Source organism: Asterias rubens, chromosome 11, assembly GCF_902459465.1.
Source record: "Asterias rubens chromosome 11, eAstRub1.3, whole genome shotgun sequence".
In the NCBI taxonomy this organism is placed as follows: Eukaryota; Metazoa; Echinodermata; class Asteroidea; order Forcipulatida; family Asteriidae; genus Asterias; species Asterias rubens.
Genome location: NC_047072.1, coordinates 15,139,072 through 15,154,173, shown reverse-complemented (window position 1 = coordinate 15,154,173; position 15,102 = coordinate 15,139,072). Strand labels below are relative to the sequence as shown.

The window sequence follows — 15,102 nt, the reverse complement described above, 5'->3', positions numbered from 1 at the left end:
AACAGGATGAGATTAATGCTTTCCTTGTAGTTTTCTAAATGGCAACAGGATGAGATTAATGCTTTCCTTGTAGTTTTTAGTATTAGAGTACTTTTTAAATTGAATTTGTTTTCTTTCTTTTCCCACAGGCATTGAATCGTATGTTGAATAGTCGTCAGCTTGCCCTTAAATATATCGCTAACTTCACCTATGGATATACATCAGCTAGCTTCTCTGGACGGATGCCTTGTATTGAGGTAGATTCAAGATTCATTTCAATTTCTTTGTAAAAAAGTTACCCAACTATCTCCCAAAGACTACTTCACATTTTCTTGGCGTGCCCGCATTGCTGTGGAATGAGGGGCATGCTGGTCTACCAAGCAACCAAACTTTGTCACTGAACTAGACCAGCATGCACTTCATTCCATCACTGAAGTATGCATACTGAGTATTCTCCAATCAATCTGTGTCCATTTCTTGGCGTGCCCGCATTGCTGTGGAATGAGGGGCATGCTGGTCTACCAAGCAACCAAACTTTGTCACTGAACTAGACCAGCATGCACTTCATTCCATCGCTGAAGTATGCATACTGAGTATTCCCCAATCAATCTGTGTCCATTTCTGCCAATGTGTAGGCAAATCACCTTTGATCGTTTCAACTAATGACTGCCTTATTTTGGGTTGAAGACAGTTTGTCAGATTTACTGATTATTTCTTGCAGGTTGGTGACAGTGTTGTACGGAAGGGGCGTGAGACGTTGGAGAGAGCCATACATCTTGTAGAAACAACCAAGAAATGGGGAGCTAGAGTAGTGTATGGGGACACAGACAGGTTGGTTTTGGAGACATCCTGAAGTTATAAGCAGTTTCTTAAACTAGTGTGGTTTGCAGAGACACTTTGTACAGTACTCTTAAACTAGTGTGGTTTGCAGAGACACTTTGTACAGTACTCTTAAACTAGTGTGGTTTGCAGAGACACTTTGTACAGTACTCTTAAACTAGTGTGGTTTGCAGAGACACTTTGTACAGTACTCTTAAACTAGTGTGGTTTGCAGAGACACTTTGTACAGTACTCTTAAACTAGTGTGGTTTGCAGAGACACTTTGTACAGTACTCTTAAACTAGTGTGGTTTGCAGAGACACTTTGTACAGTACATAAAACCTCTTTTTGAGTTGTGGTGGATCTCTGAGAAGAACTAGAGTTTTAACAACTTGGTAAACTACCAGTTCTTCTCATAACCACTACCAACTCACAGAGAGACTTGACGTACATGGTGTCTCTGTAAACCTTTAGAGACTTTACGTACATGGTGTCTCTGCAAACCTTTAGAGACTTTACGTACATGGTGTCTCTGCAAACCTTTCTAGATTGTATTCCCACCATGCAAGGTTCAAAACAAGCCCTATTTCAAAATGGACCTTTTGTTATTTTATAAGTATCTTGTATTAATTCTTTTAGTGCAGTATGTTTGCACTTATCGAAGTAGCGTGCAAGCTGTTGCTGTAAGAGTGGACTCATTTGACTTCAAAGACAATTTTTGTAACTTTAAGTTTGATGTAAAAATAGTTTTTCTCCAAGGCAAGGGAAAGAGTGTATTGTATCAGAGTCACTCTTCTGTTTTACCCCCTTTGTAGTCATAGTTGAAGAAGTTTACAGTTGCTCTGAGGTTGAAGATTTTCAGTGAATTCTCTTGAATTAACTTGCTTCTCAAAGGCATTGGATTGATTTTTATGCAAACCAATCTGTTGTTCTTGTCCTCAGTATGTTTGTATTAGTTGAAGGAGCCAGTAAGGAGCGAGCCTTTGAAGTAGGGCGTGAAATCCGAGATGATGTGACTGCAGCGAACCCTAAACCTGTCAAACTGAAACTGGAAAAGGTAAGTTGAAATATCCGTGCCTTCATTTTAGATTGTCAGGGTTCAACACAGGCATCCAGTTTTCTCTCTTAATCTAAATAATGCTGTATTCTAGAAGTCAATGAAACAAAAACTGGAACTTTACAATTTGGAATAAAATATGGTTCATGACAACCACAGCTTTATGTTCCCAAATACTAAAAGTACGTTGTTCTCTTTTGCTGTTTTGCAGGTTTACCATCCATGTGTCCTACAATCCAAGAAACGTTATGTTGGTTATAGCTACGAGTCGCCTGACCAATCAGAACCAGACTTTGATGCTAAGGGAATTGAAACAGTGCGTCGTGATTCATGCCCTGCTGTTGGCAAGGTAACGGGAGATTTGTCTTGATAAATATTGCCAGAGAGAATGAATTAAAAAAACTTACTGAATGAGGCTTGAACAATTTGAATAAATGCATACAGGTTTAGCTTAGTTGTTTCTTCTATGCCTTTGACCTCTGTGGCACCGGGTTCAAATCCCCCTTTGGACCTGAGCCTTGTGCGTGGATGTTTTTTTTAGTCCCTTCCAGATTCGTTTTTGTTTTTTCAGTTTGGGGTTTTCTTCTTACATAAAAAATTTAGATTTCTGTGACAGGTATTGCCAGGCCAATGTGCTACATTGCACTTTCAAGGTTTTGTTTGTTTTATTTTTAGAAATAAATAAATAAATAATGATAAATGCTCTTTCAATTAAGCTTTATACTCTAAAGATTTGTCAAACTTTTGTTTTAAAATCTTTTAACGAGGACATAAATTATGATTTGTTGAAGATCAATTGGTAATAAATTTAGTCCAATTGTTCATAGATACTTGAGAAAGCTCTGAAGACTCTCTTTACCACACATGATGTCTCACAAGTCAAGAAGTACGTTCAGAAGCAGTTCTTAAAGATCCTTGATGGCCAAGCAACAATGCAAGACCTGATCTTTGCCAAGGAGTACCGTGGCCAGCACTCCTATCGACCAGGGGCTTGTGTACCATCCCTTGAAATCACCAGGTACGGATTATTACTTCCCATTCTGAAGAAGGAATTCTGATTTAGACACAATGCAAATGGCAGTAAGACTAATGATGGGTTTTTGCAAAAGTTGTAAAAAAAATTTATTTTCTTTTCATTATTCCACCTGACTGGTCATGGGACTAAGTGCCGTTCCTACCTAAGCCCATGTAGCACTTTACGATAAACATTCATTGTTTACTGCATTGTAAATAAACACATCCCCAAAAACTATTTACCATTCCAAAGAGTACATAACTTTTATAAATGTGATGTATAGTTTGCCATTTCCAGCTGATACTCACAGGCCCAAATTGGGGGAAAGCAACAAGACGGCAGGGCTGGCAAGCAACAAGACGGCAGGGCTGGCAAGCAACAAGACGGCAGGGCTGGCAAGCAACAAGACGGCAGGGCTGGCAAGCAACAAGACGGCAGGGCTGGCAAGCAACAAGACGGCAGGGCTGGCAGCTAAAAATGTTTGCTAGAGCAGAAGATTAGAATTGAAATGCTAAAGAAATATTAAGCTTTACTATATTTTATTGAAAATCTTGTAGTTGGGCCGATATGCCTGAACCATTGGAGTATTAAGAGTTTTATGAATTTGTTTTATCCATTTGTATTAGACGTCTACTTGCTGTTGATCGTCGTGCAGAGCCTCGAGTTGGTCAGAGAGTGCCTTATGTTGTTGTGTACGGCAGTCCTGGATTGCCTCTTATTCAGCTTGTACGCACTCCAAGTCAAGTTCTTGAGGTAAAATCAATGATGAGTAAATGTGGTTGTGACCAAGGTGTGTTTCAACCATTACATGAAGTTTCAACCAGTCTTAATACTGTGTTTTCATTTCTCAGGAATTTTTTTTAGCTTACCTATAACTTTGCTACACTAAGTTTTCTAAATTCTAACAAATATTTGTTATAACTTGTCTCGTCACTTTTTTGTTGTGGAAAGATTTAAAATCCAAAGTGTAATTCTAATTAAGCCCACTAAAATTTTGAGTTATTTATTATGGCACAATTTAATCAATTTAGTTCATCAGAGTTTGTTGTTTTTATTTTCTAAGGATCCGAGCCTAAGATTGAACACAACCTACTACTTGACACGTCAACTGGTACCCTCCCTTAACAGGGTATTTGGACTGCTTGGAGTGGACACCATGCAGTGGTATCAGGAGTTACCACGGTGGCAAAGGGTGACATCACACCATCAGCTTGGCACACCTGGGAAGAAGGTTAACACTTTTTTTATTTTAAATAGACATCTTTTGAAACATCGGTTAGCCAATAGAAAGAAGACAAAACATGTGAAACGGCCAAAGTTTAGGCTCATCTTTTTTATTGATTGGCTAATTTAGAATTAGCAAACAAACCAATTGTCCAATGACAGTTGGATAATCAACTCCATTACTCTATTGGTAGACCACCCTCTACTTGGTTTCTTTATCAACAGATTTTGGGATTATTTTTAGTTTTTACAATCTTAAATTTTTATTCGGATGTGAAGACAAAATCCTTTTTCATTTCATTTTCTCCAGGATTAGTACTTTGTAGCCATTGTCTTTATTTGATTATCTTTTGAGACTCTGTCATCTGAAACTGTTTTCAATTTTCAGGGTACAATATCCCAATACTTTGTCAGTTTGAATTGCGTCATCTGTGAGAAAGTCACCCAGACAAGTATCTGCGATGAATGTAAGAGTAAAAGTCAAGTCACATCTACCGCCCTCATGAGTCGGGTTCAGCAATGGCAGAAAGCGCAGCAAGACATTGCCAAGGTAACTCTTGATTAGTTATTGACCTCAATTTGAGAGTTAACTCAGTAAGATTTATGTTTACCAAACAAAGTTTGAATCAGAAAATAACTTAGCTGTTGCAAACTGCTAACCGAGTGAAAGACTGACACTATAAATGAAAGCAATTGCTATGATAGCTTTGTGTTTCCACGCTAGCGGAGTGTTACTCAAAGGCTAGATGGGAATTAGCCATCAAAACAGGATTCTGGTCAGTGAGGGTTTATTTTGACACACAAGTTGATTTGTGTTGATGTGTTTTTGTTTTTGATAGATTTGTGCAAGTTGCTGCAATTTTAGTGAGCAGGGAACACATGGCTGCGTTTCTCTGGACTGCCCTGTGATGTTCAAGACCAACAAACTGCTAAGACAGCTTGGGCAAGTACCTTTCTACCTACAGCTTCTAGAAGACCTGTGAGGATTGGCCGTCTGTTGTGAAGATATGTTCTTTAAAAGAAATTATGTCCAATCAGATGAGTTATACTGTATCACCTTGAGCTGTTAATACACTCCATGCCATTGGTTGATTTCATAAAGAGATCTGATGATGCTTTGGGGTTTATTTATTTTATAGCCAGTTTATGTAATTGTTTTTCAACTTGATTGACCTACTGCCTCAAAGAGGCTTGCCACCATTTGTTTTCTTTTTGTAAGTGAGATTTCATTCGTTTTCTTTGAGACTAATCCATTCTATGCTGAAATATGGTCTAACTGTATTTGGTAAAGTCAGAAAAATATTGTGATCTGTTGTTTTTTGTTTCTGAATACTTTGTATTACCATGCAAATGAATGCAAATTTTATGCAAGTTATGTCAAACGTGCTGTCATGCTTTGCCACTTTCGAGCATAGTCATGAAAATCAATGGAACTTAAAGGATTAGTACTAAGTATTTTTGTGGTCTCTCTCAGTTTTTTAAGCCAGTTATATTGGGGAAATTAATTGGTAGATAAAGAACATTTTGTTAAATGTTATCTATTTGTGTAATATACAAACAGTGCCTATAGTTTTGGAGAGAGTTTTTTGAAAGGTTGTGTGATAAGTTTGTTAGTACTCTTGTATATCAACATTTTTAAACTCGCCTAATATTGCTTAATTGTGTGAATATGTAAAATATTGAATACATTTTTGAAGGTCACCTATTCATATATTGTTTGTTGTAGTTACCATGGTTACATGGACTTGTCTCAAAGACACACTAAATATTATGTTTTAGTTTTTACAATTCTGCATCAAGTTGTAACAAACCCCATTGTTTGTGTCATGGACAGAGCAAAAGTATCTGCGTGTATATGGAATTCAAATATTTTATCAATATGTTTCTGTATTTTGGAATGAATTTGGAATATACTTCGGTATAAAATTATGTATACAGAAAATGGTTATACTACTTTGATTTAAGTGGTCAGTTGTGTTGATAAAGCTGGGCCAATACTATTAAAAAAGCAAGAATAAATAATTGTTTAGTAATTTTGTATGCATGGTTACTGTTTAATTTGATGGTACTTTTGAATGATTTTCGCATAACAATGTAATATTGGCTCAAGACCGGCCTGTAACATTCCATCAACAACAAAATAATATATAAATGAAGCTGGTCTCAAAAGGGGATGTTATGATGTAATGAAATAATGTGCACATAAACTGATGACATTCTTATTAATTTGTAATCCAATTTTTAAAATCTGACAGATTCATATCTCAATGAGATATGTTTGTATTTATTATTGTCAGCTGACTTTTTTTTTTACAAGTGGAGTTTGGTGTACATGCATTTTACAAATGGATAAATATATATTTTCACCTTTTTGTATTTACATCAATTTACTTGGTAGAGGGATGTCATTTGTTATACTTGGTATGGGTTGTATCTTATCAGGAAATATTTAGATATCTCACAATCAATTGAAAGTTTTGTGGGATTGGCCTTCAGGTAATTGTGGTGTTGATGTAGAATCATCTTTTTATGATCAAGTGTGTTGAAAGTTCCAGCAGTGATATCAGCGTCGTTCAGTATTGATATCATCATATCATATTTATGAAAGTGGTTCAAACTTTTAATTTGTTGCAGCTTGTGTTACAAGTATGGATAACTTGACCTTGGCAATCAATTAATTTGAAAAGTACAAAACTAAATAATCTTTTTACAATTTTCTATCGGTTTGATAACATTTTCTACTTTTCTCTGGTTCATGCTGTGGGGATTAAGATTATCGTAAATATGGAGTTATAAAATAGTGGTTTTGTTCATTAAGTTATATTGTAGTCATCAACACAGATGAACTACAGTATAACTGTGCATGTTTGTACACAAATCTACATTAAAATGAAGGACTTGAAATAAAAGGTTGATATGTCAACATTCAAGTTCCTTTAGCCTTTGAGAAAGACTCTGCTAGGCGAGTTGAAACGTCGAGCTATGAATAATTTTTTGCATAAGGCCATATTTTTTTTATCAAAGTAGGTTCCATGTGGACTCCCAAACCAAGCGTGTGTGATGTAATCTGTGTAACAGAAGGCTTTCAATAATAATGGATTGGGAAAAGTCACAATGCGGGAGTCCTTTATTTATCACTTAAACACAACTGTAGTATATGGGACAAGTAGCAATGGTTTGAACTAATACGCCATTCCAGTAATATGGAGTTATTATCTCAAATGAGCCTGAAAACATCAAAACTGCGTATCTGTCAAAATTCTTTAACCAGAGCTGGATTTCATAAGGCACTAATAAGATTAATCTTAAGATGAGTGTCAGTATTACCATAGTGATTTGTATTGTGACATCACACTTTGCTTAGCAATTAAGATTGATTCACACTAACAGGTCAATTTTAACTCCTTGTGAAATCGGCCCAATGAACTCTTTAAAACACCTATTTATATATGTGAAAACAAGGTGCGAGCCAACATACAAGTAAAAATTCTGAACCAAAATATGCAAAAGCCCTGAAATATTTCATACATTTTGGTGTAAACTTGTTATATGTTAAGCAATGCAGTTTGAATGAAATGCACAATAATGAACCTTTCTGGAGTGGTTTACCCCTTCAAAGGTTCAGTGCCAATCTCTTCAGTATGCATTTTTGTCATGCACTTATTAGTCTTGTTTAATTTTACAGAGTTTTGAATTTTGTTGGGGATGTCTTGGTGGTGTAGTATATTTGTGATATAACAAGTATTGGAAAGTTAAAGGTTTTAGCATGTCTTATTAGTTACTTAGCCAAGGTCACTATTGTAGACATGTATGATTGATATTTACTGTTATTTTTCTCTCTTATTTACTCTCAACCAAACGATCAATTATTTTGTATCCAAACTTATTTTACACATTGCAATTCTATTTGTCAATGCAATTTACTGTTGTCCTCAATCTGCTCATTTATCTTACTAAATATTTGATCCAACGTTAATTTTCAAATAATTAAGCAAAGGAACACTCATTTTTGGAAGAATACAAGAACATTTTCAAGGCCATTACAACCACCAAAATTAATATAAACTTACAATCATTGAAACTCTAATACGTTGTCATGTTGTTATTGTAAGCCACACCAAAAAGATGAATCATTAGGAACATTTATTACTGTTTGTTATTGTTTTAATTCATCTTAAATAAGAAATTTGTCAAAGCAATTAAACTGTACATTCCAAACTATTATCAATATAGACAAACAAAAAATAAATTGTAGACTAAAAAGTCTTTAATTATATCATTGATACAGACTTTCTCTCACAGCAGCCATCTTGGATTTCTTATTCACACAACTGTGGGAATCAAAGTGAGTCTCATGGTTTAAAGGCAGTGGACACTATTGGTAATTACTCAAAATAATTATCAGCATAAAACCTCACTTGGTAACGAGTAACTGGGAGAGGTTGATAGTATAAAACATTGTGAGAAACGGCTCCCTCTGAAGAGAAGTAATTTTCCATGAATTTGATTTCGAGACCTCAAGTTTAGAATTTGAGGTCTCGAAATCAAGCATCTGAAAGCACACAACTTCGTGTGACAAGGGTGTTTTTTCTTTCATAGTTATCTCACAACTCCGACGACCAATTGAGCTCAAATTTTCACAGGTTGGTTATTTTATGCATATGTTGAGATACAGCAAGTGAGAAGACTGGTCTTTGACAATTACCAATAGTGTCCAATGTCTTTAACTGGTGCCTATCAAACAATCTGCACAGCAGGTTGTGATTGGGAGCCTGGACACCAGATAGAATGGATTATTTGATACAGGAGCATTTGCATTTCTAGAAGTGTTTGATTAAAAATTCATGAAAGTAAAAATAAGACTGATTGTCGAGTCATGCGTTTAAATCTGAAATAATGATTTTGTCATGAAACTACATGAAATGTGTGTACAAGTTTGGATCTTTGCCACCCTTAACTAGTTAACGTTCTTGCAAAGGTAATTTCTTCTAATAATGTTTTTTCTTCTAGTAACCCATAAGCTATTGTACACCGATTCTAACGAAGCAAGGAATAACCCTTTACAAATTTGATGACATGTATCAAATAAAAGTCTATTATGTTACAAAAATAAAAAATCTTTAATACACAATTTGAAGTCATTAGGGACACCCATACAATATTATCTAAAATAAACCTAGACAAAACCTGTAATCCAAATACTGTAATTAAAAAATTAAAAAACAAAATTGTTGACAATCTTTTGTTGCACCTAGTTGCCAATTCCCAACAAATCCAATCACAAAGATCAAAGAGAGTTCAAACTTAAACATAAATATACGGATACCTGAAGTAATAGAAGTTGTTAGTATGTACACTTGGAAAGACACATGGAGCTGTGGTATTTGTTAAAGTTCATCATCAGTAAGCTCTGTGCTTTGTTCATCATCCCTCATGTCAATCACCAGAGTGCATTCTCACTTTTGTTTGCTCTTGCAAGCTCCAACAGTGCCTGTGTACAAAAACATAGTTCAAACAATAAGTTTAAGATATTTGTGGACATGCTTTTCAGAGTTTTGGGGATGATAGATAAACCTCCACCAATTTGGTCTACTGAAATTGCTGCTTTGAATATGATTGTTCGATGCCTCCCTGCATTTAGTTTGCCATCAAGATGTAGTGCAACTGGCAAAAGTTAACTGGATGCAGACTATTTTACACAATAGTTTATTAAGGTCACTAGGTTTGGTTAATCTTCAGAAGTTGCCCAATCATCACATGTTTCAATACGGGGTCATGGCCGAGCAGTAAAGATCATGAAGTACAAGTTCTGGTAATTAGGCCTTAGTGATGTGGGTTCGAATCCTGAGCATGACACTTGTGTCCTTGAACAGACACTTCACTGTAATTGCTATTCACCCATAGGTATATATAAACGGGTACCTGCCAGGGTAGAGGTTGATATTGTGTATAAAAAAGCCTACTGAGCACCGTGTACGGTAGCCTGCACTGTTATATTCCAAGTGAGCTGAGACAGATAACAGGAATGTCATTGGCCTGATGACTATGATACTAATGTAAAGCGCATAAGTCATTGTAAAATCCTGATGACATTGTCCAACAGGTCTGGTAGGTAAGCTGAATTGCAAGAGATATTATTTGACTTTGTACTTACAGACATCTTTGCCTTCTCCTTTGCCCTATATTCCTCTGCTTTGGTGGCAGCTTTGTTCTCCCAATGCTCTTTTCTCTGCTCCTTTTTATGCCTTTGTGCATCTACCTGTGACTGAATGTCAGTCCTATTGGTCAAGGGATAAACGGAAACATTTAATAGAGTCATTTCATCATCTCCTAAAAGAGAATCCTGTAAAGTAGTCTTTTTCTCAAGCTGCTGTCTTCTTGAAAAGAAACCAAAATAAACATAAAAACCGAGGCTCTGAGCTAACGGAATTTCTCTTGGATAACAACAATACATAAATACTTCTTTCTCAAAAACTATGCTGTATTACTTCAATGGGAGCCGTTTCTCACAATGTTTTATACTATCAACAGCTCTCAATTGCTTGTTACCAAGTAAGTTTTTATGGTAACAATTATTTTGAGTAGTAAACAATAGTGTCCAGTGCTTTTAAAGAACCATATCTTTGGATTGCACTGTTTTAGGGATGTTATTATTACTTACTTTCCCCCGTACAGGAATGACTCTCTTGTCTCAGGGCTGTTTCCTTTTCGTTTTCTCTGCTCTGCTCGGAGCAATCTCTTTTCAATCTTGGCTTCATGGCCAGTAGCCCTCGGTGCAAGCTCTTCCATAACCTGCACACAAACAAATTCAATTCATTTCAACGATGGCTAGAAAGATAAAATTTAAGCAAAAAAATGTGGCTACTTTGTTGTTTTGGCTTTCATTACAATCACTGTCACTGTGAACGTACAATGGTCCAAGTGTAAAAGAATTCCTACCATAATTTCATTAATCTGCTACATGCTCATTCAGCATAAATTGACCACTACCCCATACTCTGAGACTCTGGAGCTGTTTGCACCACATTTATACCATCTGCTGAAGAGAGTTTTCAATATTGGGCTTACCATTTTATCATGTTCTCTAAACTGTTTTCGCTCTTTTCTGAGTTGCTTCGTTCTCTGCTCTTGTGTAATTTCATACTCAGCTTGTGACGAAGATGGCTAAAACAAAAAAATGATTGATTTTGAAATAATTAAATTCACTACAAAATGGTTTAGCGGTAGTTTTACACTATACCACAATGATTACAGCCAGGCCTTCAACTTCGCTTTTGAAGGGCACTGCAATTTTCCTCCGATAAGGAGCACTTCCATGGGGAAAATCTAAGTTTGTATTTCTCTTGCAGAGGGCACCACAGCAAAAGCACTGGAAACCACGGCAATTGATGTGGGTTATTTTGAGGCCTGGTTGCAACCATCATTTGAGAATACAAACAGAAGGAAAAACACATACATATATTGTCTCCAGATGACGAGCAGAACATACTGATCAAAACGTCGATTTGAAACCAACGGTTCTTATCAGAACCACCCCAATTCATTTAGAGATAGTCATTAATGGTGTTACGGCAAACCTTTCCATATCACATACATATTACAACAATTGGATAACTTACTGGTCGCATAGGTCCCTGTACTGGTCTTGAGGGTCCTTGTACAGGTCGACTTGGTCCAATTTGGTCACTGTCATCTCTTGATCCCGATGCTGTTGATTTGCCGAAGGTTGAGAAGGTCTTGGGTTTCATGAGACCGTCAGCCACTGGGGTCATGTGATCTCCACTAAGCGTTGTATTATGTCTGTTATCGTAGCTGGCAATGTCAAGCTTCTTTATGTTTGTGGGTGTGTGACGCTCTGCAAACTAAAGAGATATTAAAAAGGGTTTCTGAGATTAAAGTGAAATCAAACAACTAAATTGGTCAAATTAAGTGATTGAAGCTTTTTGGGGCTGTCTGGGATAAAAATGAATTGAGAAAAAGTTACATTAATAATATATAAATGCAGCCGCAAAAACAAAGAGCCAACTAAAGATAACCACCTTCCATTTATATTTAGTAAGAGATGCTCTGGCATCCTCATGGTCTATTCCTCTGTAAAATTTCTGCAATAGAGAAAAGAAAGAAAAAAAAGATTAAATATCACACTTATTGGCGGGCATTTGAAATATAAAAACATAAAACCCCCTTCTACTTGCTTTAGATTGTGGAGCCCACTAATCCACTATCAAAAACCTTTTACACATTCCGGTGATCATCCATGGTTGTGTACAACTGACTCAATTGTAAAGCTATAGAGTGTGTAGGCCTACAAAGCTACAGGCAAGTGTAAGGAATGGATTCTTGGCTTTGAATGGTCAATCAGCCGGAGTGTTATAGGCAGTGGACACTATTGGTAATTACTCAAAGAAGTAATTTTCGTCGGATTTGATTTTGAGACCTCAGATTTAGAATTTGAGGCCTCGAAATCAAGCATCTGAAAGCACACAACTTCGTGTTTTTTCTTTCATCATTATCTCCCAACTTTGATGACCGATTGAGCTCAAATTTTCACAGGTTTGTTATTTTATGCATATGTTGAGATTCACCAAGTGAGAAGACTGGTCTTTGACAATTACCAATAGTGTCCAGTGTCTTTAAGCTTGCCACTTGATTATTTTGCCAAATAACAGCAACATTGGCGAACACAATTTTTAAAAGAATGGAACAACATGTAAGGGATAGAACAATAAAAGGCAAGGTATTGAAAGATTAATCTAAATACAAACTATGCCTCATACTAACCTTTGAAAGCTTCCCTGCATTCCATCTCTTCACAAATTTCTTGAAATAGTTCTTGGCTTTTGCACCCGTAAGTTGATCAAAGTATTTGCCCTTCTGTACAGTGACACAAACACACCATGTATTAATTAATAGACATGAGATGACAAGAAATGATAAAAAGGTACTATTCTGGCTGGGTGTTTAACTTGTATGGGGGAAAATGCTGTATAAATTACCTCTTCAACAAGCCATAATCTGAACTCTGTGCTTTTGTGGTAAAAGTCATCCTTGGAGATCTTATCTGTACAAAAAATAAAGAATATTAAGTATTTTGGGTTTGATTGTGCAGAGAATGCGTTGTATTTTATGACATGACAATACAATTAGTTACGAAATTACAAGTACTTATTTTCTTGGTTGCTTTTTGAACTCACTTTCATGCAAATATGATAAACAAAATTCTCCAAAGGAAATAATCAGATCTGACAACACTTTTATTCAATATTATTCAATCGCAACTTGTTATTAAAAATCTTTAAAAAGTAAGATGACTCCATTCTCACTTGTTTCTTTCTTTTTCTTCTTCTCTCGTTCTCGTTTCTTTTCTCGTTTCCGCTGCTTCTTAGTTGCTGAGTCTACTTTCTGCTTCTTGAAGTGAATCTTAGATTCTGACTCAGACTCTGCATGGGAACAGTTTGAAATAAATTTAATTAAAAAAATATCAGGGATATTTTAGAAATGCCCAAGCAACGATCATGATACTATAGCATGTAAAAACCTTATTATACATAAAGAGCAGTAGCATCGCCAGAAACCAAGGGGATTGCATGGAGAAGGGTTGGCCAAGTCCACAACTGAGAATCTATGTGCTACCCTCAAGCCCCCTAATGAGAGTGTCCTTGAATATTTTAATTTAAAAGCAAACCTGGCAAATAGCATGAGTTGTCATATTGATTAATGAAATATAATTTCATAAAGTTTCTTGTTGCCAAGAATAAATCACCTGAAGATGAACTACTTGAATTGCTGTCCTCGCTACTACTGCTGCTAACATGACGCTTACTTGATCTGCTTTCTTCCTTAGAATTCTTTCCCCTAATTTAAAAAGTTCAAAGGTTAAACAAATAAATTGAGAAAATCGAAATACTGGATGCCATATCAATGTTTACAAAATGTATGCTGATTGTTGTTATAATGCTATGTCCCACAAATCATCATTAACTGCAAACTGGCTATTTTGAGAAGCCAAATATAATATAGCAAAAGCAAAAACATTATATGCAAACAACTGAAAAAACAATCTATTTTTTTTACTTCTTTGCTCAACGCTTTATTTTTGGTCACCAAGTGCTGTACACGCAAGCACCAGCCTACTAGATTAAGGAACTGCCGAGCTGCAGCCGAGTCGGACTTAACCATTCTGTAAAAGGGGTGTTAAAAGTCAGTACGGCAGTGCGTGAATGCTGTCCATTTACAATACCTGCCGTTCACGCATATAGCTGCACGCACTGCCCAACTGTAACACCCCTTCCACAGAATGGTTTAGTCTATAATGGCCGCGGCAGTTCGTCAATCCAATAGGCTTGTACCCGCGGTTCAGCGCTTGGTGACCCAAAAAATAAAGCGTTGAGCATATATATTGAGAAGTAAAAAAACTGGCGATGCGGCAGAAAAAGAACAGTGAGTATCCGAGCAGAGAGAAAGTTGCATTTTTTGAGGATGTTTTTTAACTTCACTCAACAAAAAGGAAATTAAATGCAAGCATTATGTCTATTGAGTGTGTGGGGTCTGGGAAAGTTTTGTTGGTTATGTTGTCAATTTTTTTTACTACAAAAAAACAATATACAATTTACAAAGGAAACTTCAGTTATTGGTGGCTAACGGTCGTAAAACTTTCATCTATCAACGCCGATTTTAATAAAATGTTTAACGTTAAGGAGGAGGCCCAAAATAGTAAGACCCCTAATAAGGCTCCGAGGGAGCCTAGTAGAAGTAGGCCGGGTGAGTAGCAGGTCTAATGTCCGGAAACTGGGCACTACATACGAACAGCCTAATTTTTGACTTGTTGTTTGTTTTTATGGGGGATTAAAATACAGAAATTAAAACTGAGGATACTGCCTTTACCTTGAACTACTTCCCATGTTTGTAGGATAAGCAGTTTTGTAGCTTATATCTGGATAAGATTTATGTAGTTGGAATAAACTTCAAAAACTGTCAATCCTCAACCTTTTACAAGAACGCCCTCTTT

The 15,102-nt window shown here is 36.2% G+C and overlaps 2 protein-coding genes across 3 annotated transcripts in view; one reads left to right on the top strand and one right to left on the bottom strand.

Moving 5' to 3' along the window:
* Window positions 1-8,155, top strand: part of LOC117296986 (DNA polymerase zeta catalytic subunit-like) — a 36,936-nt gene extending 28,781 nt beyond the window's left edge. For both annotated transcript variants that reach the window (XM_033780093.1, XM_033780094.1), the window contains 9 exons: window positions 129-236; window positions 701-810; window positions 1,741-1,855; window positions 2,067-2,204; window positions 2,683-2,873; window positions 3,497-3,623; window positions 3,934-4,101; window positions 4,483-4,644; window positions 4,934-8,155. In XM_033780093.1, coding sequence (XP_033635984.1) covers window positions 129-236; window positions 701-810; window positions 1,741-1,855; window positions 2,067-2,204; window positions 2,683-2,873; window positions 3,497-3,623; window positions 3,934-4,101; window positions 4,483-4,644; window positions 4,934-5,077 — 1,263 coding nt within the window. In that variant the 3' untranslated portion in view covers window positions 5,078-8,155. The remainder of the gene's footprint in view (window positions 1-128; window positions 237-700; window positions 811-1,740; window positions 1,856-2,066; window positions 2,205-2,682; window positions 2,874-3,496; window positions 3,624-3,933; window positions 4,102-4,482; window positions 4,645-4,933) is intronic.
* Window positions 8,156-8,747: 592 nt separating this feature from the next.
* On the bottom strand, window positions 8,748-15,098 carry LOC117296722 (corepressor interacting with RBPJ 1-like). Its single transcript, XM_033779766.1, has 11 exons — window positions 14,979-15,098; window positions 13,858-13,949; window positions 13,418-13,534; window positions 13,091-13,155; window positions 12,876-12,968; window positions 12,134-12,196; window positions 11,714-11,956; window positions 11,163-11,258; window positions 10,756-10,886; window positions 10,249-10,372; window positions 8,748-9,585 (listed from the first exon to the last, which is right to left on the bottom strand). Exons 1-11 carry the CDS (start codon window positions 14,993-14,995, stop codon window positions 9,535-9,537), a joined length of 1,092 nt encoding a protein of 363 aa, XP_033635657.1. The 5' UTR covers window positions 14,996-15,098; the 3' UTR covers window positions 8,748-9,534.
* Between the last annotated feature and the right edge of the window lie 4 nt (window positions 15,099-15,102).